Source organism: Meleagris gallopavo, chromosome 3, assembly GCF_905368555.1.
Source record: "Meleagris gallopavo chromosome 3, MGAL_WU_HG_1.1, whole genome shotgun sequence".
Taxonomy (NCBI): domain Eukaryota; kingdom Metazoa; phylum Chordata; class Aves; order Galliformes; family Phasianidae; genus Meleagris; species Meleagris gallopavo.
Window position 1 is genome coordinate 48,933,324 of NC_139406.1, and position 26,165 is coordinate 48,959,488.

General features: G+C 39.8%; 2 protein-coding genes and 1 long non-coding RNA gene across 6 annotated transcripts in view; 2 read left to right on the plus strand and 1 right to left on the minus strand.

The window, feature by feature from the left end:
• The first annotated feature begins 5,519 nt into the window (after positions 1-5,519).
• LOC104910295 (histamine H3 receptor-like) lies at positions 5,520-14,461 on the plus strand. Its single transcript, XM_031552837.2, has 3 exons — positions 5,520-6,024; positions 8,147-8,313; positions 10,411-14,461. Exons 1-3 carry the CDS (start codon positions 5,736-5,738, stop codon positions 11,197-11,199), a joined length of 1,245 nt encoding a protein of 414 aa, XP_031408697.1. The 5' UTR covers positions 5,520-5,735; the 3' UTR covers positions 11,200-14,461.
• Positions 14,462-15,743: 1,282 nt separating this feature from the next.
• On the plus strand, positions 15,744-23,823 carry LOC100540528 (histamine H3 receptor-like). The gene is made up of 4 exons (XM_031552838.2): positions 15,744-15,923; positions 16,319-16,718; positions 19,840-20,006; positions 21,290-23,823. Exons 2-4 carry the CDS (start codon positions 16,502-16,504, stop codon positions 22,061-22,063), a joined length of 1,158 nt encoding a protein of 385 aa, XP_031408698.1. The 5' UTR covers positions 15,744-15,923; positions 16,319-16,501; the 3' UTR covers positions 22,064-23,823.
• A 462-nt stretch (positions 23,824-24,285) lies between these two features.
• Positions 24,286-26,165, minus strand: part of LOC104910296 (uncharacterized) — a 55,396-nt gene continuing 53,516 nt past the window's right edge. For all 4 annotated transcript variants that reach the window (XR_014882191.1, XR_014882190.1, XR_014882189.1 and 1 more), the window contains one exon: positions 24,286-24,464. This is a non-coding gene — a long non-coding RNA (uncharacterized LOC104910296). The remainder of the gene's footprint in view (positions 24,465-26,165) is intronic.

Here is a 26,165-nt window from a genome sequence, read left to right on the forward strand (position 1 = left end):
GTGTAAGGCAAACTTCATCTAACTAAAGTAACTACTCCAGAGTTAGGTATAGCAACAGATATATTCCTTAATCGTTCAGGTAACTTGAAAAGTACCACTAAAATATGCAATTTAAAAACAAACAAACTACAAGAATATTATCATAGACTTTCTAGCAGTTGGATCCTGATCTGATCTGTTGCAACAATTTTTTGCAGTTCTGTTACCTCATCTGCCTTTTGAAACTCTTTGGGTTTGGCCTTAACATCTGTACTCACTATACCAAAATAGTAGCCTTCCCACTGAATAGCATTTATTACTATATGTACCAATCTTGCCACTTTTTGGGTCATGGAAGTACTTGTCCATAGTTTGTCTTGTTGATGAACTCTTCTGGAGTCAAAATGTTGCCATTAGCATTTTGACTTAAGTATTCGAAAGTTTCTATTGCTTTTATGGAAGTGTGAAATTGCTGCAGTTACTTGGTATGGAAAACAGGTGAGTTGTGAGATGTCCTACTGCCATAGATTCAATTCTAGATATAGATCATCCAGACAGTGAGCAAAATGAATGTTCTGTGACTTAAAATTGTGGTAACAGACCACTGAAAGTGGGTTATCAAAATGGAAATGAATGTTTATTTTCTGTGCTTCATTGAGTGAGAGCATGGCTAGCTGTCCTGTGGACATTTTAGTAAGAAAAGCTGCAGCCTCTTCCTTTTTTGTGTGTGCAATTTCCTTTATTCTAAGAATGTTTTCATGTGGCTTTCCAAAGGAGTTTTGCAACACGGGATTTTGTCCTTAGAAGGTAGGCCCCATGACCTTAAAAACCTTGCAATAATTCTTCTTTGATTATTAGCTGTGTTTCATGGAGGCTGTATCCTACTGCTTAGCTGAATACAATGGTTTCTGCTTTGTAGCACAAGAGTGTTAGAGTAGCAGTGGCATTATGTGGCAGGGTCAAAAATTTGGCTCTTTGTATTGTGGTTGAAGTACCCGAGCTGTGTTAGGATGTTCACACTGGGACCGGTACCGAGGGACAGTAATAACCGAATGTGTGCAGAGCAGAGCGGCAGCTGACATATGCAATACATTTTGATCCTTACGCTTTTATCATTGTGTATAGTGCAGCTGGCTACTTAATGAACAAACAAGAACCAACTTCCTTAGAATCTGGTTTTTATGTTGCTGACAAATGACTTCTCGTTTCAGGGTAGGGTCTTGAAGTTGTAGCCTCTGGTTTTTCTGGTTTGCTTTTTCTGATAGATGTGTGTCACTATTTTTTGCAGGTTTCTGTGGTGAAGCTCAGTTGAGCAGAAAAAGCAAAAACTGCTTTTGATAGCAGGAAAGGAGTGAATTTTTGCACTCAGTTGAAGTGTGCTGACATGAGGTTAACTTTAGATAAAGCACAGCTTCCTCCTGTGCCAGGTAGCAAGGCTGGGGTCAGCCTTTGCGTTTGATAAGTTAGATCTTTAACTTGGGGGGCTTTAAGTACCACAGTCTTCATGTTCCTGCTGAGTGTGTTATCCTAAATCGTGATATTCTGAACTTCTGCCACTAAATGATGTCTTAATCTCGTCTATCAACGTAAACTATGAGAATTTAATATTTTCCTGCAAGTTAAAGATTTATAAATAAGGATCTAAAGGAACATTTTGAAAAGTCAATTAAAGCAGTGTGGGACACAGTGTTCTTCAGTGCAGGATGTGACTTGTTAGGAAATCAGATTCTGTTGAATAACTTATAGGAACTAGCAAATGGGATCCAGCAAGGGAAAGGGGTTACAAAAGAGGCTTGAAATAGCTTTAATGTTAAAAATAATGTCCTAATAAAATGTATAATGTTAAAATGAAGCAGCAGTTTTAACAGAGAGATTTTGTTGTCAAATACTGTAAATTTATTAAGGAAAATGTCGGCTTTATATGTATTCCCCAATTGTGGAATAGTTAGTAATAGTTCATTAGCTAGAACAAAAGAAAAAGAAAAATATTCTATCATAATGGACTGTTGACAGTGAACTTTGTTTTACTGGAAATGAATCAGAAGTACAACTGAAACCTGATGAACTATTACAGGATCCCTGTCTCCTCTGAGGTGTTATCAGAATGTCTTATTTTGTTTTTGTTGCTCAGACTTAAGTGAGTGGAACAAGAGGTTAAGTTTTTATCTGATTTGTCTGATCACGTTAGTTTGTTGGCAAAGTGCCTTGTAAAGAAGTTCCAGTTGATTTCTCTATAAAAGTTCAAGGAGAAGAACATTAATAAATTCAAGACAGTTTAATAATGGAGAAGCTGTCATTTCTGCTAGAAGTTGTGGTGGCACAGAATATTTCATCTAAATTTCCTATCATATATTATAGAATGATTCCTTGCTGAAGTATGAAAAGGTCAGCTCGCACCTGCATCTTTTTAAAATGGAGACCTCTATATCAGCAGCAGAGCAATTTTGAGCTGTTTGTGATTTCTTGGTCTGGTAAAGTCTAAACATTTCAGTGATGGGATGGTTGGGGGTGGTTCTTTTACTGTTTGCTGTGTGTTACTGTAAAATGCCTGGGGAAGAAAGAAGGGAAAGAGGATGCCATAACTTTTGTTTATGGATCCTTTTGGTGTATTTATGTATGCCTGTTTGTTTACTGTCTAGCATGTCTATTTGAATAGAAATTGCCTATCCCTTTTTTATAGGATTAACATCGAACACATGCCCCCTTGACCCCAGTAGAAAATCAGAAGTTTATTCAGTACCCACTTCAGGTATTTTTCTAGCAAGACAAGTTTTCCCAACTGATTTAATCATAGTTAGTCACGTATGCAAAAAAAAAAAAAAAAAAAAAAAAAGTCTGCCAAAAGCTCATGTAGTGTGACTTCCATTAAACCTCTTGTATACTTTCCTCCAACTATGCATTTTATGGCACCGAGTCATGAAGGTGTGAAGCAAGTTGATTGTGTGCAAGTAAGCTGCTCTGTGTTCAGTGCTTCCTCCCATGGGTTGAGACTTATAATGCATGGGGATGAGCTGTTGCCCCATGATAAGGAGGTGAAACTGGTGAAAAAGGTCTGGTCACGTTGTGTATAAGGAAGGGGAGGGTGAGTATAACTGGGATATGCTAACAGTTTGCATAGGATCTGTGATTTGTCAGTAAGCGTGGCGATTTCCCTGCTGTACTCTGGCTTAGATCACACAGGAGTTACCCTCCTTTAGAGGTCTACAGGGCTCAGAGACCCTGTTATGCCTCTTCTTATCAGCAACATGCAGGAGCAAAAACTTAGTGATTTTATCAGACAAAGTGAAAGTAAAGTAGTTGAATGTCACTTTTGGTACCGTATCAGTGCCTTGAGCCACGATTCACCAGAGGTACGGGGAGCACACCAGCAGTACATTTAGCTGTGTCCTTATCCTCTTCCTTAGGCTATTGGCTGCTGAGGCAGACAGGAGACAGAGTTAAATTTGACCTCAATTTTCCTTTCAATATCTGAGACATCAGACTTCATGTCAGCCTCGATACTGCTAGTAGAAGACAGGCAGCAACTACAATCTAATGCATAAATCTACAGAACAGCCTGAGTTGGAAGGGCCCTGCAAGCCCATCATCTGGCTCCACACAGGAATACCACTAGCTTAAGTGTGTTTTCTACATTTCCAATGTAACCTGGTAAGGAGATTAAGCTAAAAGCATTTTAGATGTGCATGCTGTGCAGTTATATGTACAGATAGCAAAGTTTTTGTACTTTCGTACTTTAACCATTCAAACATTCAGCACAAGGGCTTTGCAAATGCTAATGAATTTGTTCCCACAACAGAAACACAGACATGATGGCCAACACTTTCAAATTTAAATGTCTAAACACTAAAGTGTTTTTAGAACCTGTAGTAAATATGATTGATTTTTTTTTTTTTTTTTTTTTACAACTGCGTTCTGCTTATAGCTCTCTGCAAGTGTCTTCATTACTTCTACAAAATTTAAGCGCTGAAGACTCATGATTTCTTCTACCAGTGTGGAAGGAGAAGCCTAATCACAGAATCACTAAGGTTGGAAAAGACCAACAAGAACATCCAGTCCAACCATCCACCTATCACCAACAGTTCTCACTAAATCATATCCCTCAAAACAAAATCTAAATGTTCCTTGAACACCTTCAGGGTCAGTGACTCCACCACCTCCCTGTGCAGCCCATTTCAGTGCCTGACCACTCTTTCAGAAAAGTAGTATTTCCTATTGTCCAGCCTAAATCTCCCCTGGCCCAGGTTGAAGCCATTCCCTCTAGTTCTACCACTAGTTACACGAGAGAAGAGGCCGACCCCCAGCTCACTACAGCCTCCTTTCAGGTAGTTATAGAGAGCAATAACATCTCCCCCGAGCATCCTCCAGCCTGAACAATCCCAGCTCCTTCAGCTGCTCCTTGTAAGGCCTGTGCTCCAGACCCCTCACCAGCTTTGTTGCCCCTCTTTGAACCTGCTCCAGGGCCTTAATGTCTTTTTTGCATCAAGGGGCCCAAAACTGGACACAGTACTGGAGGTGCGACCTCACCAGAGTTGAGTACAGGGGGACAATCACTTCCCTGTTCCAGCTGGCAACACCGTTCCTGATGCAAGCCAGGATGCCATTGGCCTTCTTGGCCACCCGAGTGCACTGCTGGCTCATGTTCAGCCGAGCATCAATCAATACCCTCAGGTCCATTTCCTCTACGCAGTCTTCCAGACACTCCACCCCAAGCCTGTAGCGTTGTGTGGGGTTGTTGTGGCCAAAGTGCAGGACCTGGCATTTGGCCCTGTTGAAACTCATCCCACTGGCTTCAGCACAGCGATTCAGCCTGTCCAGATCCCTCTGTAGGGCATTGCTACCCCCAGGCAGATCCACACTTCCTGCCAACTTGGTGTCATCTGCAAACTTACTGAGGGTGCACTCAGTGCCCTCAACCAGGTCATCAATAAAGGTATTGAAGAAGACAGGCCCCAGCACCGACCCCTGGGAAACACCACTCGTGACCAGTTGCCAGCTGGATTTAGCTCCATTCACTACCATTGTCTGGGCCCGGCCTTCCAGCCAGTCCTATTTTTACACTGTTCACAGTCACCATTTCTGCTCTGAATTCTGGGGTAGTAGCAACGTGTGTCACTCAGGCTGCTACAGGTTGTTTTGAAATTGATTTCTGAGCATTGGACCGTTACCGGTTAGCTGGTCTGGTAAGGGACTGTGCGTATGCTTATATACAGGATACCGGCTTTCAGAAGAGGAGGAAGAACAACTGCAACAGCAAAGTGAACCACGCCTTTGGTCAGCAAAAACATACCACAAACTTGTTAAAATACAATGACATTAGGATGAAATTAGAAGTGGAATATAAATCAAATTTTCATAAGGGTATGAACCTGAGATTAAGAAATATTTTCCTGAAATAGTTGAGGTCTGTAACGGTAATGAGCAAAATGTTTCTGAGAGGAAATTGAGGAAGAGGAAAATGAGGGAGAGGAAAGAGAATCTTTCACCAGCCCTCATGACCTCGGAAGATAAGCATCATGTTGCATAAACAAGAACTTACATTTTAAAATATGAGCTTTCAAGTACTGCATATCTCATTCTGGTAACTCTTCTACAGATGCATGTGGTTACAGATGTGTTATTATTTGTTACAATTTTAAAAATCTTATGAAAATTATTTACCTATTATCAGAACCTCTCAATTTTTTCCTCTTGTCTCATTTTTTGGATACCTATTATCCTTTTCATCTCAACTGTTATGAATCTCAGACTTCTGGACAATGGAAGTTTCTTCATGGACTGAACTGACCTGGATGCTCAAGAATCACAACAGCACAGCCGGAACTCCATGCATGACGGGACCCTGTAATGGGACGTTGTCCCCACAGCCATCAACCCCTCAGTTTTCCTTGGGCGTGTCAGTGCTCCTGGCTCTGCTCATGGTGCTGCTGGCTATGGTCACGATCCTCGGAAATGTCCTGGTGATCCTGGCTTTCATCTTGGACAGAAATCTCAGGCATCGGAGTAACTATTTCTTTCTCAACCTTGCCATTTCTGACTTTGCAGTGGGTAAGTTGCAATGGGAAGCATGCAATGTTTGCTTTCCAGTACTCTTAGGTGGAGCAGGGTGTCTTCTATAGGTGGGTGATCTCTTCTTGGAGAAATATTTCCCAGCTGTGTGGCATGGGGAAGGGCAAGTGATGATGAAAACTGCGTTAAGTGTTTCAGCAGCCTAATTTGTCTCAAAATGCATCATAATAAGATACATACTGTATCATTTTTCATTTAAATACTTGTAATGTTCCTTCTTTACAGAAATATATTATCTTAGGGAATGGGTCTGACCTGGTTTTGGTTGGGATAGAGTTGATCTATGTAAAAAGATGCTTAATATTGTTGTTTTACTTAAAAAAAAAACAAAAAACAAAAAAAAAAACCCCAAACTCTACTATATGTGAACCAATAGGGAATAATAAAAAATGGGAGTTGCCTGTTATGAGTCAACTGAAGACTAAATAATCAAACCACACACAGTATACGTTATCTGGGGCATCTTGCATATGTTGTTGATATATTCTCTTTCAATATACTGTAGCATAATAATCAGATAATTACTTAAGGTTTGCAACTAAATAGTGATTAATAATATTTTTAAATATTTTGCTGAACATTGGACTATCTAGAGTCATTTCTTAAGAATATGTGTTTGTATCAGTAAACAAAAACAGCAAATCAAGCTATTTTCAAGATACTTATTATATATCTATATAGGTAGGAACACAGTTTATTTTGAAACTTATGAGAAAAATATATATAGTTAAAAGGTTAGTGTAATGTGTAATTGAAGACTGATGTATTGAAATTATCTGAACTGTTAAATGGCCCTGGCAGTAAATGTATATGTAAATGAATGGTTATAGATACAAGTGGCTCTTTCATGAAGTCTGTATTCTGACTTGTCACATCACAACAAAATCTGAAATTGATTTTATTCTGTATAATGGTTGGAATCTTCCCATGTAAAGATGATGACTTCTTCCAACTTCTAACTGCCTTGTTGTGCGGCAGAGCTCTTGTTGCCTCTGTATGGGTGTACCTCAAGGATCTTTGAGGCACCCCATGATCACCTGTTGGTCTCACTCTCAAACAGCACTAGGCTTTGTACGGAAACTTCAGCAGTCTTATCACCTGGATAGGTGCTGCTGAGTCAAAACACAACATTGCAGCTGAACCAAACTGCAGGGTTAAGGGAGTCCTGCAAATGTCAGCTTGAGCCTATCACGTCGTCTGCCGGGATTCCTGCCTCTTGCTCTCAAGTCCTCTTCTTCCAGGCAGAAAATCCTGAGCCTTTCTCCCTGAGCCTTTGTCAATGGCAGCAGTTCCCCTACAGCGAGATGGGGTTCCTTATGGGTGACAGTAGGAAAAAACAACAGTGACTATAAAACCAGTCAATGGTGTCCTGTTGTCCTGCTCACAGTCTTGCACCACGCTGAACAAGTACTGGCATCTGGCTGAGAAGTATAAAATTGCCTCTGCTGAGGAAAGAAGTACAGTTTACCTGGCATTATCTGATTTCCATGCATTTGTTTGATTACACTTGTTTAGTTTTCCATTCTGAATTTGATGAAAAGCTTTGCATATTTAAGCATCAAACTGATCTGTAGTTCAGTTCTGTAGCTACACAATTTAGAGTTGGGATATGCCTACATCATCTTAAATTTCTATCGGATCCTAACTGCTAAAAGAATGTATTTTTATTCTTGCAGAGTCCTTTTTTTCTTCTAACATATACGATCTGTCTTTTGACTTCAACAAGTTCTGCTTCATCTCTTTGCTTCTGGACCTATAACATATAGAGATCTTTTGATTCATAGTAGAGAGGGAGAACAAGAGGAATTGAGAGTTCCTATTTACCTAAAAATCTCACAAGAATCTCTTCAGTACCTTTTACAGCAGCGTAGTGTATTAAGAACTAAATCTAAAATAATCTAAATATCTTAAACGTAGGAATGTCACTGGTGCCTGGAATGTGGTGAAGTGTTCATTGGTTGCATGAGAATGCAGGGCCTTCCACCTGGTAATTTCAGCCAGCATCACTTTTTTTTTTGTCAGATACCATGGAAATGTTTCTGTGCTTGCATAGCACTGACTGAGGTGCTGTCTGACATATGCAATTTGTTTATTTCCATAGGTGTCTTCTGCATGCCACTATACATCCCCTATGCCCTGACAGGGACCTGGCACCTGGGAAAAGGGCTATGCAAGCTCTGGCTGCTTATGGACTATCTTTTGTGTTCTGCTTCAGTGTTTAACATTGTCCTTATCAGCTATGACCGTTTCGTGTCAGTTACAAAAGCGGTAAGAACATTTCTTATTTTCTTTATGTATTTTGAGATTTTTGTAAAACTCAATATTCACAAATACCCTAGAAGCTAAGCCAGCCTTCATTGTTGCACTGTTACTGTACTGGAGAAACTCTGATGCTTCAGTATATTGTAATAGGTGAGGAACTATGGCAGAAAGGTCACCCTAGATATCCTTTTTTTTTGGAGAGGGGGATATGGAGAGAGACACAGGATGGACTGACTGGAGAACAAATGATGATCTGTGTTGCCACCAGAAGAGGCTGACATGGGCTGCCAACTAGCAGCTGTATGGAAATAAATCCTTCTAAGTGAAAAGAAGGGAACAAAATGTGCAGAGGGGAGAGGTATTCCTTGAGTACTATCATTCTTCAGAAGATATCTACTAAATATTAATTTTCATCATTGTTGAGCTCTTGGTATTGTGTTCAGATGGAAGACAACCGATCTCCTTTGCTTTTGATGAGTCTGTTAGCTAGAGTGACATGAGCTGTGTGTAAGATCAGTTGGTTCTTGTTTGGGAAGTGCTGATACAGTTTCATATCTCTCTTCTTTGGTGTTCTGGTTTTAGGGTTGGTTGGTATTTTGTTGTTTGTTTTTCTTTTAAGAAAAAAATACGCAAATCCTTGTGTTTAACAAATTGCAATATTGAAATATATTAACGAAGTTGCAGAGCTCAGAATGTGAAAAAAGTAAATTATAAAGTCTTCTGCAACTTAGCCAGACCCCGTGATCTTAAGAACTGTTGATGGTCTTTTCATATATAATCACCTTCTGTTTTTCTCCCCTGAGGAATTAGAATGGAGTGAGTCCAAGAATGTGTAACCTTTTGTTCAAAAGAGGCCATGCTTCCTCATCAGCTCAGGATCCACCTCTGCTGCTGACATGTGGTCAGGTCCACTCATTTCACTCAATTTTTGTGATGTTATGCTGAGCTTCCTGTTATCTGCCTACTAAACTGGGATGCCTGTGGTCTTGCAGAGGGCTGCAAATTTGCTACTGCGGATGAAGTGAATCGGGGCTGTGCTCTGAACTGGTGCTTTAAGGTGTAAGGGAGTCTGAAACATCAGGCCCAGAGGTTGAAAACTGAGATTCTGAAATGATGCCTGTAAAACTGTGACATTACTCTGCTATTCACTGATAAAATTGGGACAATGATGCCCCTAAGGCCTAATATGAAAATTAATGAAGACAATATTCATGAATATTTGTATAACGTGCAGGTGCTAGAGGAAGTTGATGAGGAAGATAGTTCTGAATCTCAGTAAAGCCTGGGATGACAAATGTCTAACAGTATGTCTTATATACAGTCGTCCAGTTTCTATTGGCTGATAATCTTGAGAGTCGAAAGATTCAGAGTTCCAAGAGCAAGAATGTTTGTCTGAAATGTTACAAGGATAGGTTTAACTTTGATAGATCTTAACTTTGAATGCTATAATTTTAACTCCTAACATTTTTTTAAAGATAGATTTTTACAGATAGATTGTAAGATAAATTAATGCAGTCTGAGTAGACATCAAAACATCAACTTTTGTAGCAATGCAACAAGATGTTTACAAGGTAAAGTGAGTGTTAAAATGGAATGTTTCAATATGAAGCCATATCAAAACATGTGTTGGGGACAGATTTTTCTTTTATGGCAAGAGGAAATAATTATATTGTCTGGTATTTGCAGTTTCTCATTGCAACCTGTCTAATACAAAAAGCTTCTGCTTTTGCCTGCGCAGCCACAGCTGCTTTCACTGTCCTGTGAGCATGAGAATTTGATGAATCATAAAATGATTCCTCATTTCTACCTTACTGCGATCATGATGAAACCAAGCCATGTTCTTTTACACCTAGGGCAGCAGCTAGGCCATCATAACTTCTACACATTTCCAATCCTGAAGTATTAAAATAAATTGCAGAACTACAGTATTTGATGAGCAAGATTAATAGCATTTTTTGGGGCCTTGGAAAAGAGAGGTTGCTCTAGGCATCAAGGAATCTGAAGAACAAATACTGTATTTGGCATGATTCCTTTTTTTTTTTTTTTTAATATTATTTTGTGCCAACAAGTTACCTTAATAAGTGGCAGGTACTTTTCTCACAGGTATCTTACAGAGCCCAGCAGGGAATGATGTCCAACCCTGTTGTCAAGATGGTGGCCATCTGGATTCTTGCCTTCCTGCTCTACTCTCCAGCAGTTCTCCTTTGGGAGTACATGTCCGGTTGCAGCGTGGTAGGGGAGGGGCAGTGCTATGCCGAGTTCTTCAACAACTGGTACTTCCTCCTGTGTGCGTCCACCCTGGAGTTCTTTGTGCCCCTGATCTCAGTTACTTACTTCAACGTGAGCATCTTCCACAACATCCAGAGACGCCAGCGGCGCGGCAGCATTCAATACAGCGAGTCTCCAGGGAGCAGCAGTGTGTCCTGGAGGTTTTGTTTTTTGCTGAGGCGAGGATCCTCTTTGTCAGAAATGGAGGACAGTGTTTCATCAGTAATGAGGTCATCAAGACCATCACTGGCATCTAACTGTACATCTCCAATAACAACGAGTCCTATGGCTGTCAAAAGGGACTTCTCTGCATCTTTCCGTGCAAATTCTCGGTCAAGACTGCAAAGAGACAAGAAGATTGCAAAGTCTCTTGCCATAATTGTGTGTGTCTTTGCCATTTGCTGGGCCCCATATACATTACTAATGATTATTCGTGGAGCCTGCCAAGGAAAATGTGTCCATCCAATCCTGTATGAAATTACCTTTTGGCTTTTGTGGATCAATTCCTCTCTGAACCCATTTCTTTACCCACTCTGTCATATGAGATTTCGAATGGCTTTTATGAAAATATTATGTCCCCAAAAGTTGGCAGCGTTGAGATCAAATGATACACCTTCTGTTTAGAGCATTAAAGTAAAAGAGTCAGAAGTAACATTTGTCTCTTACTGCCTTTTTTTCACATTTCTTCAATAGAATTAGAGAAAAACATTTATTTGATAATTAGTTAAGAATAGGCAGAGGCATGTACTTGTTCTTATTTTGCTGATTTTCAGAATTTTTTTTGTTTATGCTGGCTCATTCAAGATTAAACACTGTCTGGAATGAAATTAATAACAAAGTTTTACAGGATGCTCTTCTTGACTTATGGGCTTGAAGTGCATCTTTTTGGTATTATGGAAGAACTCTTCTGTAGATATCTCTGTATATGTTCATTGGAGAGGGTATACCTCTTTTTGTATGTGCTGAGTTAAAATTTTATGTACAATTTGTAGTCCTCAAGATATCATGGGAGAAAGATGTGCTACAGTTTTGAAATGTCCTGTAAAACCCACACAGGAGCAGTAACATTTCCTTTTAAAAAGTGTTATGAAGGCAACATAGTGCTCTGTAGTCACTATGATTACAGTGACGAGTATTATTCAATTGTACAGACTGCCTAATCCAACATCTCTTTCCTTTTAATTATAATGTGGTCCCTTCTTGGTGCTGTAGGACACAATTAGTGTGCGTTAGTAACTGAGTCATTTTTAGAAAACAGATGTTTCCATGGTAATGAAATTTTGAGACTGTTTATCAAAATAATCACAGACATAAACAGTTGTTCTCTTTACCAGTCCTAAATTTTCTCCTGGTAGTGGCTGCCTCTTTGGTTGTGCTTAAATCATCTTCAGTGCCAGATTCATGCACTCTTTGATTACTTAGAAGATAGGCCAAGCTTTGGCATGTGATCACATTCCTGTTGAATGAGCAGAGCAAGTAGTACAAAGTTCATGCTGCATTTGAGTTTTTTGGCTGTCTCTGTGAGAACAGACAACACCCTCCTGTGTGTAAAGCTTTGCAAGTGCAAAGATATTCCATCTAAATGGCTGGAACAAATTCAAGCTGGCAGAGTGATGTTTAAACTAAATCATTTCTTTGTGCCATATCACAGCCTTTGCTGTGATATTTTGTGTATTTTCTCTGCCACTGAACCAGCATCAAGCTGGGTTTTTTCTATAACTGAGCAGAGGCCATATTCACTTCTTGAGAAAGAGGTTCACTAAAGTCTGTCTGAAAGCTGATAGACAGGTGTCTTAAATAGCTATTAATAAAACGGGAGTGAATATGCAGTGCTAAAAAGACTGAGTAATGCAATGGAGCCTGATTATAATCCATTCCAGATGTCAGATTTTCTTACCTTTTGTTGAGTGTTGCAAGTTTTCCTGAAGGTTTTTATGGATGGATGAGTGTTATTGTTTGTATTTGTTTCCTCTATTTTAATGTATATATGCACATTACAGAATCATAGAATGGCTTGGGTTGGAAGGGACCCCAAGGATAATCAGCTTCCACCCCTCCTGCCACAGGCAGAGCCACCAGTCTCCAGCTCTGGTACTAGACCAGGCTGCCCATGGCCCCATAAAACCTGGTCTTGAACATCTCCGGGTATGGAGAGTCCACAGCCTCTCTGGGCAGCCTGTTCTAGCACCTTGCCACTCTGTAAGGAACTTCCCTCTGACATCTAATCTAAAGCTTTCCTCCTTTGAGCTTAAAACCATTCTCCCTTGTCCTATCACTGTCTACCCTTGTAAAATGTTGATTCTCCTCCTTTTTATAATTCCCTTACAAATACTGGAAGGCTGCAATGAGGTCTCCTTGCAGCCTTCTCCAGGCTGAACAAGCCCAGCTTCCTCATCCTTTCTTCTCAGGGGAGATGCTCCAGCCCTCTAATCATTTTTGTGGCCCTCCTTTGGACCCTCTCCAACAGCTTCGCATCTCTCCTGTACTGGGGGCCCTGGACCTGGATGCAGTACTCCAGATGGGGCCTCATGAGAGCAGAGTAGAGAGGGTCACCTATACTTTTGTATGTAGAAAGTACAGAAATAGAAATCTAACAGAGAATAATGCAGAGAATAACAAAGATTTAAGTAGTTTTCTTTTGGAATAAATATCAAATTTGAAATGGGCTATAGAAGTGTTGTTAAACCAGAGGACCCTTTCGTGAGCACAGCCCAAGTCCATACAAACAGCTTAATGGTAGCACAGAAGTTACTGGTTTTGAGGAGCTAAAATCTCATTCTGCTTAGAGTCCTGGAGCTGGAGATTTCTCTTGCCATTTTTTGTAATGGCAGGTGTTAGCATTTCACAGCTTATTCTTGCTTCCTTGCCTTACATAAGTAGAAATATGCATTATAAGCCTGGCTGCAAGGAGATAAATTTCAAGAGGTCATTGATTCAGCACAGCTGCTTTCACTGTTGTGACTTAAGGTGCTGGTACAGATTTTTGTGGGGTTTACTTTTCTGTAAGGCTTGAAAAAAAACGAAACAAAATGAAACCCACCTGCATGTACATGCTTGAAACATTTATAGAATAGCTAGTGTCTACTAAATGGACATCTGCTCAACAGAGAAGCTGTAGGCAGGCCCAAATTGGGAAAGACTTAAATTACCTGCTTTTCTCTTATGCTTCCAGTAAAAATAAATAAAAAATAATAAATAAATAAATAAATAAATAAATAAATAAATAAATAAATAAATCTGTGTAAGAAAATCTGTTGCATTTCATAACTAAATGGGTTGATTACTTTGGAAAAATAGCCTACTCAATTATCAACTAGGTAAAATGGTAAAAACTCTGCAGCATTGATAAAGAAGAGTTTTTTCAGGGAGTACAGCGTGGAGTAATTTTGAAACCACGTAGAGAACTGAAATCACTAGAGATCAGTGTTTTTGATATACAGTGTTCACTCAGCTCCTGTACATTTGCAGAGTTTGCTGTGTGTTTCTAAGTGCTCTACTGCTCCCAAATGAAGCCAAACACTGTTACTATTCTCAGCATTAAAGCTGTCTTAGTCCAAGTCTCATCCTAAGTCTTCCTCTCCCCAATAGACGCTTTTCAGGCTTCCGCTAGTACGCTTGTTCAGTATTTGTTTTTGGGCATGCCTTTCATGCACTGACAAGAAGGTACTTTCCTTGCCAAGTTTGCTTTTCTGAGCAAAGTTTCACTATCCAGTTATCTGTTTCATCATTTAATAGCATTGCATTTTTTCTGTCTGTGGAGATGTTCGGTAGCTATTGTAGACAGTGATGGTAGGCCAATGATTCTGTGAGGTCCAACTCCACCCCCGCAAAAGCATTTTTCTAAATTTGCCCTCTGAAATTTTAAAAATCAAATAAAACATACACGTTGGAAGGAATGGTGTTATCTTTGTTTGTTTGTTTGTTTATTTCTTAGAAAACTCTTTAATGATTCTCCTAATGCCTGTGTCCTCTATGCTAGACCGTGGTTTTGCTTCACATGGAAAAAGGATAGTCCACATAGATTTTTTTCCCTCATCCCTGTGAAGAGCTATGATAAAACTTTAAAATTTAATTTGCTTTCTTCCCTAATTTTTGGAACAATTGACTATTCTCCTTTTATCTGCAAATCCATTATAGAAGACAACCATGTTGCTCAGGCATGACCTAGCCTTAGTGACAATACTCAGTCATGTTTTCCTTCTTCAAATGATGAGAAATACCATCCAAGGGGACATGCCATGTTATTTTTCCAGTGACTCTATGGCATCTTTTGAAGATGGGTGAAACTTGTGCATTTCTTTGGTGATCAGAAACCTTCCTGGAACTCTAAGACCTTTCAAAAAGGGTGGGAAGTAGTCTTGCAAGGATGGTAGCTGGTTCTCTCAGTTCTCTTGAGTTAAGTCCATTGGGTTCCATGGATTCTTATGGGTCAAGTCCTCCCAAATAAAACCTGACTCAATCCTCCTATTTGCCAGATTTCCTCCTTGAACTTGCTCACTAAGCAGAGGGGTGGGAAAGATGCAGTTAGTACAGACTGAAGCAAAGAAGGCGATGATAACCTCGGCCTTACCCACATCTGCTATCACTAGATCATCAGCCCCATTCAGCAATGAGCCCACGCTTTTCTTGTTCAGCTTTTTACTACTAATGTAGAGGTGGAGGCTGTTGGTGTAAGCTCCTTGAGTCGTCTTTGATGTCCTTTACAAGCATCAACTCCAGGTAAGCTTTAGTTTCTCTAATACCATGCTTACATCGTCAAGCAGGATTTTAAGTTCCTTCACTGTCTTCTGGTGGCTTTGTGACTGTTCAGGCAGGTTTAAATCCTCCTGTGCAATTCCCAGGCTGTGCATGCACTTGAAGCAAGTGTCCATTTGCTGTATTTTATCATTCCCGAGGTGCATTCTACTCCTGTTGCACTACACCTTTTGCTTTAATTCTCTATAAAATATTTTTTTTTTCCCAAGATATGATCAGAGCACTGCACCAAAGTATCTTAGTGCTTTCTTTCCATCTTTTGTGCCCTACTTCTTGCTAAGCATCTAGCACTACAACCACAGCCTAAAAACTTGTTCAGAGCATGCTGCAGCACTATGGGGCTGGTGACCCAGAGACATGAGTCACAGCCACCTGCTGACTTCTGTGTCACTCTTACCAAAATAGGTGAAATTACCATGAAGAATGAAGAATGACTATGCCTTCTTAGGCTTCCGAAGGACTAAGGGCAGCGGCTCTTTCCTGGAATATCTTACAAAGTGAAAGATTACATGGACCATGCTTACAAGGACCTCCAAAGGCTAGGTGTTTGCCTTGCTATGCCCATGGTTTCTTGCTTCGAGTGAATTCAAAAGGTAACACTTCTGTAATGTACACATGAATTTTAGATGCTCTGTAATCCTCGGCTTAAAAAAATGCGTATCTCTGTTTTTAACTATGTAGTATAGTAAGTGCTATAGCAACAAGAATAATGGTGCTTACATTTTACAGTAAGACAAATAGAACTGTGATTATAGAAATTCTGTTGACCACTGGGGAAGTGAAAAGAGTTCTGTTTTTAGCTTTAGCAGAATTCAGTGTAAAATCTGCTTGCATAATGCTAATATGCAAACTGCCTGACTTTGAAAAGAGTTTTCAGACCAGCTTTTCTGACCTCAAAAAGATAAGGATCAGCCTTCAGGAAAGAGACAAATTGTCTTGCAGTGTACATTTACTTATTAGGTGTCTTTTTTGCGGATTTTTTTTTCAGGTGCATTCAGACGAACACTGACGATTCCAGTTTTTGAAATTTTGTAATCTGTTATTTTGATACAGTTAAGTTTTTTGGTGTCTCAGTCTTTAGCCTATCCTGTTGATAGGCTTTTCTCAATCTTCAGGATAAATCTGACATTTGCAAGTTTCTTCCCAAGTTTCTTCTGCTGAAACTCCATGCATGATGGGACCCTGTAATGGGACGTTGTCCTCACAGCCATCAACCCCTCAGTTTTCCCTGGGTGTGTCGGTGCTCCTGGCTCTGCTCATGGTGCTGCTGGCTCTGGTCACGATCCTCGGAAATGTCCTGGTGATCCTGGCTTTCATCTTGGACAGAAATCTCAGGCATCGGAGTAACTATTTCTTTCTCAACCTTGCCATTTCTGACTTTGCAGTGGGTAAGTTGCAATGGGAAGCATGCAATGTCTGCTTTCCAGTACTCTTAGGGGGAGCAGGGTGTCTTCTGTAGGTGGGTGATTTCTTCTTGGAGAAATATTTCCCAGCTGTGTGGTATGGGGAAGGGCAAGTGATGATGAAAACTGCGTTAAGTGTTTCAGCAGCCTATTGTGTCTCGAAATGCATCATAATAAGATACATAATGCATTCTTTTTTATTGTAAATGCTTTTAATGTCTCTTCAAAAAAAGAGGAGTAACTACTGTACATGAATACTGATTGACTGAAAGAGGAGCTTTGCTAGAGTTTCTGATTTACTTTTGCTCCTTGTGTAAAACTATTCATTACCCACCATCATGACATCTTCATATTTATCAGAGCAACTGCTTTCTTACATAGCTATCTCTGGTACATCAAAGTAAATGAGTTACTTCTCAATGCAGTATTAAATGGCCTGTGAGTGTATTACACTACAAGAAATGCAACAATCTGCTGGCATCTTCCATCTGTTTTCCTTATTAGCCCCCTTGTCCCATAGTGTCTATGCACCAGTCCCTGAACTGCAGTGGATTCAGTCAGTGAGTGACACTGGGAAAGAGGCAGTGGACATGAATGCTTTGTGCAGTGCACCTGCAGGGATCAGACCATTAAAACAGAGGAGAAGACTGAACAAAACCCATGATCCAGTGGTAGATCTTCCGTCAGACAGAAAAAGTCAGGTTTTTAAGTAAGATCTGAGTTGCTGAATGTTTATTTTTTAGAAGGTTGTTGGTGTTTTACTGAGGTCTGCCTGGCTCTTTCAATGTAGTATCTTCAGCACAGAGCTCTAAATTTTTAAAACTTTGTCTTAGGAGTAAAGGAAGTGATTCTATGTTGAGAAGCATGATAAAATCTTCTGGCATCATCTTGACTTGAGGCTAGCAAGGAGGCATTTCTGCACATAAGTTCTTTCCCTTTGAGACTGTCAAAGAGACCAGTACTCACTGGCTCTTGAAGAGGGAAATAACACTCAGCAACATACTCCACTTCTGGCAATACCACCCCCCAAAGTGCTGTTCCTTTGTCAGTGCTGAGTAGTGAAATGTACTAGGCTAGCCATTAGGGTGTTTCTTCACTTATGCCATTTATTAAAAGTGGCCCTTAATTCCAGGGCCCTCCCCATGGGGCAGAAACGAGAGGAATTGAAGCCTTTGTTTTCCTACTTCAGGCAGACAAATTGCTGGAGCTATCATTTCATTGCTCACATCTTCAAATTTTGTTTGTCTTTGTATCTTGCAATTTAGTCAAGAGGTTTAAATACCTCCCATCCTCACTTGCTCTTGTTTGTGGCTGGCGCCTTGAGGAGTCTCAAGTCAGCTGTCAGAAAATGGTTGTTGTCAGTATTTTGCTGGCCAAGAAACCATCTAAATCCAGGACTTCGTCTCCGGGATCAGTCAGAAAAGGTTCTGTTTTTTAAAACTGCTATAATATTTTTAAATTTCTTAAAAGTATGGAATCTTTTCAGGCAGTATAACTAATGTTGTTTGCATCCTCTAATTAGCAAAATTGAAAATAGTTTCAAGTATAAACTCTTAAAGCCTGATTCTTTAATCTATATTGATATCTACAGGAAAAAAAAACAAAACAGTAATCATTTTTTGACATGGTGTCAAACATTGTTTGATCCACTGAAGTTGATGAGTGCAGTAGCTGTCATCAACAGCTTTGAAAAATGAGGGTTTTGTGCAAAATTGATACTGCTTATATTTGAGATGTTTGTTAAGACAAGCCATTAGCACATCATCCTGAACATGTTCAGTAAATTCTAAGATCTTGAGGGACATATTAAAAAAGAAAAATCTGTAAAGTTGAAAATGGATCATGAGGCTGTGTATGGCTTTGTATTTATCTCTGATGGATCAGCTTTTTCAGGAATGTAGACAAGTAGAATTAGATATTGCACTATAATTTTGAAAGAATATTAGTCGTAAAATAAATAAGTGGCTGGCTTAAAAATAAAACATGAAAATGATTTAGGATCATGGAATCATAGAAACATTTAGATTGGAAAAGACCTTCAGGATCAAATCTGTCTGCCATCTTGACCTACTATGTCCCTCCACCAAACTCCATGTCCCTTACTGCCATGACCACGTCTCTTAAGGATCCCCATCTCAAGGGATGGGAATATCACCACTTCCCTGGGCAGTCCGTTCCAATGCTTGACCTTCCTCTCTGTGAAGAAATTCTTCTTAATGTCTCATCTTAACCTCTCTTGTCTAAACATGAGGCTGTTTTCTTGAGTCCTATCACTTGTTTCCTAAGAAAAGACACTCCACTTGCTGCAACATCCTTCCTGGTAGATGTAGTGAGCAATGAGCTCTCTTTCCACTGATGGAGCTCAGTGTAGACTATGGATCAGATGGATCGTTCCACCAACAGACTGTTGCTCCCGATTATTTTCTGTATTAACCCGTTCTTGACATAGTGTCATGTTTCCAAGTACTTCAGTAGAAAGACTTCTGGACAAAAGGTAAATGTAGTAAAACAAAAAACATTTTTGTAGTTAATCTTAGCTGCAGAAGTGTTGTGACTTAAAACACCCCTTAAAAATGGAATAGACTTTCATATCTCTACTGTGTCTGCTCTATCATTAGTAAGTTTCCAGACACTATGCAGACTCTCCAATGTACTGTCTCTAGTACACAAGTGTTAACTAATCTTATATTAATAAGCTATGTTGGCAATGTTTGTAGATGTATTTTGACAGAAAACTCAAACAGATGAAAGATAAGATATAGAGCAAGAAGGTTACATTTTGGAGCATAACCACAGTGCATACAAGATGCAGCACTGATTATATATCTTTAGAGACTGTGAAGTTGGTTAGGTTGCAATTTTCTTCTTCAGCAGATCCTTGGTTGCTGATGTGCCTTGACCTTATCCCTAACAGTCAGCATACAATAAGATCTGAATCTTTTCATTAGATTTCATGATAATGTAAGAATTTCTTTATATAACTTATGTATTCACCTTAATAGTATGCTTTTTTTAACACCAAATGCCAGAATACTGTCTCTGCTTCCAGGAGTACTGTTTGCAATCTGTAACAACTTCATGGTGTCTCTGTGGTTGCTTTCTGTAGGTGCATTTTGCATCCCTCTCTACATCCCCTATGCCCTGACAGGGATTTGGCACTTTGGAAGAGGCATCTGCAAGCTCTGGCTCCTTATGGATTATCTCATGTGTTCAGCTTCAGTATTTAACATTGTTATAATTAGCTATGACCGTTTCCTCTCAGTTACTAAAGCTGTAAGTATCCTATTTATAATCTCTCTGAGTTTTGTGACAAGATGGTGGGATTTGGCAGGGCTGTATCTTGATACTAGTATTGTGCATGTTGCCATATTGGTGAATACAGGACTTGGATTAATCAAGATAGTAGCCTTCAGAACATATACTGGCATGTGGAGGTAGTTCCAGCCCACGGCTGGAAAATATGTCTTTTCTCACAAGTTCTGCTGCAAGTTGTTGTGCTATTGTGTGCCGCTTTAAGGAGTGTAGGCTGAGGGTAAGGCAGGAAGCTGGGAAAAAAGGGACCACGGGAGAAGGAAATATGAAATAAGTCAGTGTGGGAGGGAAAGGCTAGGGCAGGGAAGTAAAGGATGCTGGGGATTACGTCTAGGCCATTAGTAGAGTTGTCTCCTAATGATGCTGGAGAGCACTGTGGGCAAGAGCAACTGAGGCAGAGAGTGAGACTCAGGACAGACTGCAGAGACTGCCTGTGGGTATGAGACAAAACCTCCTCTCAGTGCCTGAAGCAGAATAGATGCACTCTATGTCTTTGCTTTCTGCAGTGCACACAATGCACCTTATATGTGCTTTATGTCTTTGTTCATGCTAAGGATGGAGGTCAGCAGTTCTCACTACTCACTCTGCTTGCTGAAATGGCAGAGAAATGTGGGGCTGAGCTAGGGGTCTCAGCTCTTTGCTGACCTATGAAAATGCAAATATAATGCCATACCATAAAATTTCAGTTTTATTTTTGTTAATTATAGTTACTTCAACTTATTATACTTGACTTTATTATTTTTTTAAATTTTCTGTTACTTAATGTTGTTTTAATTAAAAAAATCTGGAAAATCAAACTCAAAACATTTTTTTAATAAGAAAAATTTACACAGGAAATGTAAAAGCATATATACAGCATAACGTGCTTATAAAGTGCTGCAAAAACCAGTGCAGTTGTCAGTGAATGGGAATCATTCTCTGAGCAACTATAAAACACTAATTAGTCAGCCAATTCAGGCTGCAGATGTCTCAAACAAGGCGTACCAAATTGCAAAGTACTTCTAACACAGATGGAAGATTGTGTTTTCTTGCCTGAACCAGGACCCTAATACTTGTTACTGATACGTAGATGTCCCCACGTTATGTCAACATCAATAAATTAAGCTTACCCGAGTGAGCTTCATGTGATCACTGAAGCTGCAACTCCAAGTTAGCAAATGCTATGCTAAGCTCCTCTCAGGCTACTTCTCTTTGTTTTTTTGCCTCTACGTGTGCAACATGTTTCTTTTTTTTTTACCTCACAGGTATCTTACAGAGCCCAGCAGGGAATGATGTCCAACCCTGTTGTCAAGATGGTGGCCATCTGGGTCTTTGCCTTCCTGCTCTACTCTCCAGCAGTTCTCCTTTGGGAGTACATATCTGGCTGCAGCGTGGTAGGGGAGGGGCAGTGCTATGCCGAGTTCTTCAACAACTGGTACTTCCTCCTGTGTGCGTCCACCCTGGAGTTCTTTGTGCCCCTGATCTCAGTTACTTACTTCAACGTGAGCATCTTCCACAACATCCAGAGACGCCAGCGGCGCGGCAGCATTCAATACAGCGAGTCTCCAGGGAGCAGCAGTGTGTCCTGGAGGTTTTGTTTTTTGCTGAGGCGAGGACCCTCTTTGTCAGAAACAGAGGACAGTGCTTCTTCCTCCATGAGAATGAAGAAAGAGTCTTTGGTACCTGAAAGCTCATCTCCATCCAGAGCCAACTCTGTGACCCCAGAAAATGATTTTTCTGTTTGTGCAAGGGCCAGGTCAAAACTGCATCATGACAAGAAAATTGCAAAGTCACTTGCTGTAATTGTGTGTGTCTTTGCCATTTGCTGGGCCCCATATACATTACTAATGATTATTCGTGGAGCCTGCCAAGGAAAATGTGTCCATCCAATTCTATATCAAATTACCTTTTGGCTTTTGTGGATCAATTCTTCTCTGAACCCATTCCTCTACCCTCTCTGTCATGATAAATTTCGAATGGCTTTTATGAAAATATTATGTCCCAAAAAGTTTGCAATATTGAGATCAGGCTCTTGTTAGAAGGTAAAAAAAAAAAAAAAAAAAAAAGGCTGATGTTCAGCTATATCTGTAGAGAATGACTGCTGTAAATAGCAAAGGTTTGTCATTAGTTTCTTCTGGAAGAGTAATCCAAAGGTAAGGCTTTGGTGAAATATGTTCTTCAGAGAAATGTGTATGCCTGAAGTTTGTGTACATTTTTCAACAATTCAAATTGGCCAGGAAAAGAAAATTACATCTGCCTGTCTTTCCTTAGTAAACTGTTGACATTATCTTCATTCTGGTTGCAGAAGATATTATCTCCAATTGCAACATTGCTAATATTTGTGTTCACAGATGGTATTAAGAATAAATAAATAAATAGCTATGTGAGAAATGTTTGTTATTTTCCATAAGGATCAGTAGTATTCAAAAGTTAATATATTCTCCATTTCATTTCTTTTGAACAGTTTTTACTGCATTCAGAATCAGTTTACCAACTTAGCATAAAGTATCCAATTACTTTATACATTTGTTGTCAAGCATGTAGCAGGATTGCTTTCTTTCATGAATGATGTTCAGACATCAGGGGAATATAGAGACTACTTTTAATGTGAACATGTTCTCTGGGAAAAGGAATTAGACTACATACCTGTTCAGGTGAAGCAGTAGAGAATTTAGAAGTGTAAAGCACTTATGCACGTCTCTGGATTTTCTTCAATAAATAAGACTTTTTTACAGCTACGGTTTTGAGAGATCATGGAAGAGTACTATTTCCTATTCAGAAGCATTGCAGAATGAAGGCGAGATGTATAATGGCCTGTCTATGATGGGAGAGAAGATAAGGGGAATGAATCTATGATCATGGATGGAGCCAGTGAAGAGGAGGCTAGGGGGAGACCTTATCACTCTCTAAAACTACATGAGAAGATGTTGCATTGAGGAAGGTGTCAGCCTCTTCTCCCAGGTAACTATTGATAGGATGAGAGGTAATGGCCTTAAGCTGCACCAGAGGAGGTTCAGATTGGATATGAACAAAAATTTCTTCTCCAAAAGAGTTGAAAGGCATTGGAACAGACTGTTCAGAGAGATGGTGGAGTCATTGTCCACCATCTTGAACACCATTGGAGGTGTTCAAGAAATGTGTAGATTGGCACTGAGGGACATGATCAGTGGGCATGGTGGTGATGGGTCGATGGTTAGACTGGATGATCTCAGTGGCCTTTCCCAGCCTTCAGGAAGGTATGATTATTTGGGTCATCTGGTGTTATCTCATTTGTAGTTTCAGTCACCAAGTTTGTGCTGCTCTTATTCCACAAGTGAGAAAACTCGTCTCTGCCAGCCCAGGGGAAGATGTGTGTAGCGGCCAGAGCAACTCTACAATTTCACAGCCCCCTCTTGATCACTTTGTGAATCCCAGTGAAACTGTAATCTGCACTCTAAAAAATGCTGGTCTAACAAGTCCTGCTGACTTCCACATATGACATAAAGGACAGACACCAACTCAGCTCCACACCTGAGCAAATCCCTACTGAATTCAATTGGCAAATAATTCAAATTGAGAAACAATTAAAAGCAAATATTATATTTCATTTGTCCCCTTCCATCCATCTCTATTATAAATCTTTTGCAAGAGGTTTTGATAAATGGATAATTTTCCTTAGACAGTGATTGGTTTGCTGCATGAGCAAAGAAAATTACTGATATTAATGACTTGCCTGTAGTCTGTGTGCTGGTGTAGCTGAGACAGCATGGAGGTAATCTTCCAGTATGCAGTTTCCAGGCTATGAAGGGTTATTTAGTTGCAGAACACTGGAAATATCAGGTACTAAATTCCTCAATAAATAAAGTGTAATTTTAAAAAATATGAATAGTTTGTCTTCATCATGAAATGTATTCCAAAGTAGTGTGAGAGTCAGTGAATGTCCCTTTCATCTTCTGGCTTTATTTAGCACATATTCCTATAGGATATCATTATATTTTACTTATCCCTCTTCTGAATATTCTCCTCATGAGATGAACTATCATTTAATCTGTTACATGTTGTGCTGTACTTTATGATATTCTAAACTCATCTATTTACACAAGTTACATATGTATGTAATTGCTAATGCAGGAAGTGTTGTTTCAAACACGAGCAGGGAAGTGAAAGAGTTGGTAGAAACTACTTCAAAGACAGGTGTTTTCTTTTTTTGGAAAGAACTTTGCTGAAGGTATTAATTACTGAATACACCATATGAACAGAAAATAACAATGTAAAGAATGCATGAAAGTAATACATAGCAGCTTTTATTTATTTTCAACTAAAATGGAATATAGAAGTCTCAATTTTTGCATTTTCTAAGTTTTTACAGGCTAAGAAACACTGAAGTCCAGTCAGATTTGTGAAAAAGTCTTGCCGAGGACTCAGGTGTGGGGCTCTGGTGAAGGAGGGTTATTCTTGCACCTGCAGGTGGAAAGAGGAATGGTTAATGTCAGGAGTAAGATGGCCAGGGACAAAGTTGTTATTTCACTGCCAAACTGTTAATACAAAACTTTATTACAAGTACAGCAAGAAGACATTCTTACGTTGACATTGTTTCCAGGCAGACCAGGTGGCTACGTAGCACAGCCTGCTCTTATTCCGCTGTCACACACAGCTTGGGAAGGGGAAAGTTCTTTGCTCCTACAGTTTTTGACCTATTGTCATTTCTTCTTTTTCTCTTTTCCCTTTTTCCTTTCTTTCTGTGGAATTTCTTTTTGGACTAACATAGGCTAAAATGCAAACTTAAGAAGCCTACAGTGTAACTGAGAGATTTACAAAGAATATTGGCTTAGTGGATAGTGATAGGACAAGGGGGAATGGTTTTAGGCTAAGACAGGGGAGGTTTAGGTTAGATATTAGGAGGAAGTTTTTCACACAGAGGGTGGTGACACACTGGAATAGGTTGCCCAAGGAGGCTGTGGATGTCCCATCCCTGGAGGCCAGGCTGGATGTGGCTCTGGGCAGCCTGGTCTGGTGGTTGGTGACCCTGCACATAACAGGGGGGTTGAAACTAGATGATCATTTTGGCCCTTTTCAACCCAGGCTGTTCTATGATTCTATGATTCTATGACTTTCTGCTTCTTCTCTAGCACTGTTTGAATACACTTCTTATTTGTTCTTTTATGAGATTTGTTTTTATTATATTGTACCTAGATAGCACTGGGTATTATCAAGTCTTGGTCAGTGAGGTAGGCTTATAGTTACTGCGTGTGGTGGTTTAACCCCAGTGGGCAACTCAGTACCACACAGCTACTTGGTCACTTTTCCCAGGTGGGATAGGGGGAAGAATTACTAAGGTGAAAGTTCAAGAACTCATGATTTGAAATAGAAACAATTCAGTAGGTAAAGTGGCATATCCAAGCAAAGCAAACCATGGGATTCATTTACTACTACCCACTGGCAGGCAGATGTTCAGTCACTCCAAGGAAAGTTGGGTTCATCACGTCTAATAGTTTCTTGGGAAGACAAGCACCATCTTTTGAATGTCCCCTACCTCTTCTTTCTTTACTCCAGATTTTACTGCTGAGTATGATACTATATGATACAGGGATATCCCTTTGGCCATTTTGTCAGCTGTCCTTACTGTGTCCCCTCTCAGCTCCCTGTCCACCCCAGCTCCATGCTGGCAGAGCAGTGGGAGAAGCTGAAATTTCCTTTGCTCTGTACAAGCACTGCTGTGCTACCACTGAAAAAATTAGTGCATTGGTGTGTTATCACCCTTATATATAAAAAATCTAAAATGTGGCATCATATGAACCTCTAGAAAGAAAATTTATTCTATGCCAGAAAATAACATGACATTGCTATAAATGAATATATTCCAAGTAGATCAGAACACAAAAGTACCCAGTACACCCATCTCTTCTCTTTAAGTACAGAGTGTACCAACTTTTTATCCCACAAAGTTTTTGTAATTCTTTTAAAATGTAGCTAGCAAATTCATTAATGTTGAATATGTGCAAGAAAATCCTTTTGTGTCAGTCTTAAGTGCGAACGGTTACTTAATGCTGAATAAGACATGCTTTTGATAGAGTTAGTAGTAGGGACTTAACATCTCATTTCTAGTTAGCTTATCAAAAGGATGTCTACAAAACGAAGTCATTGCCATGTGTAGATAAGGAC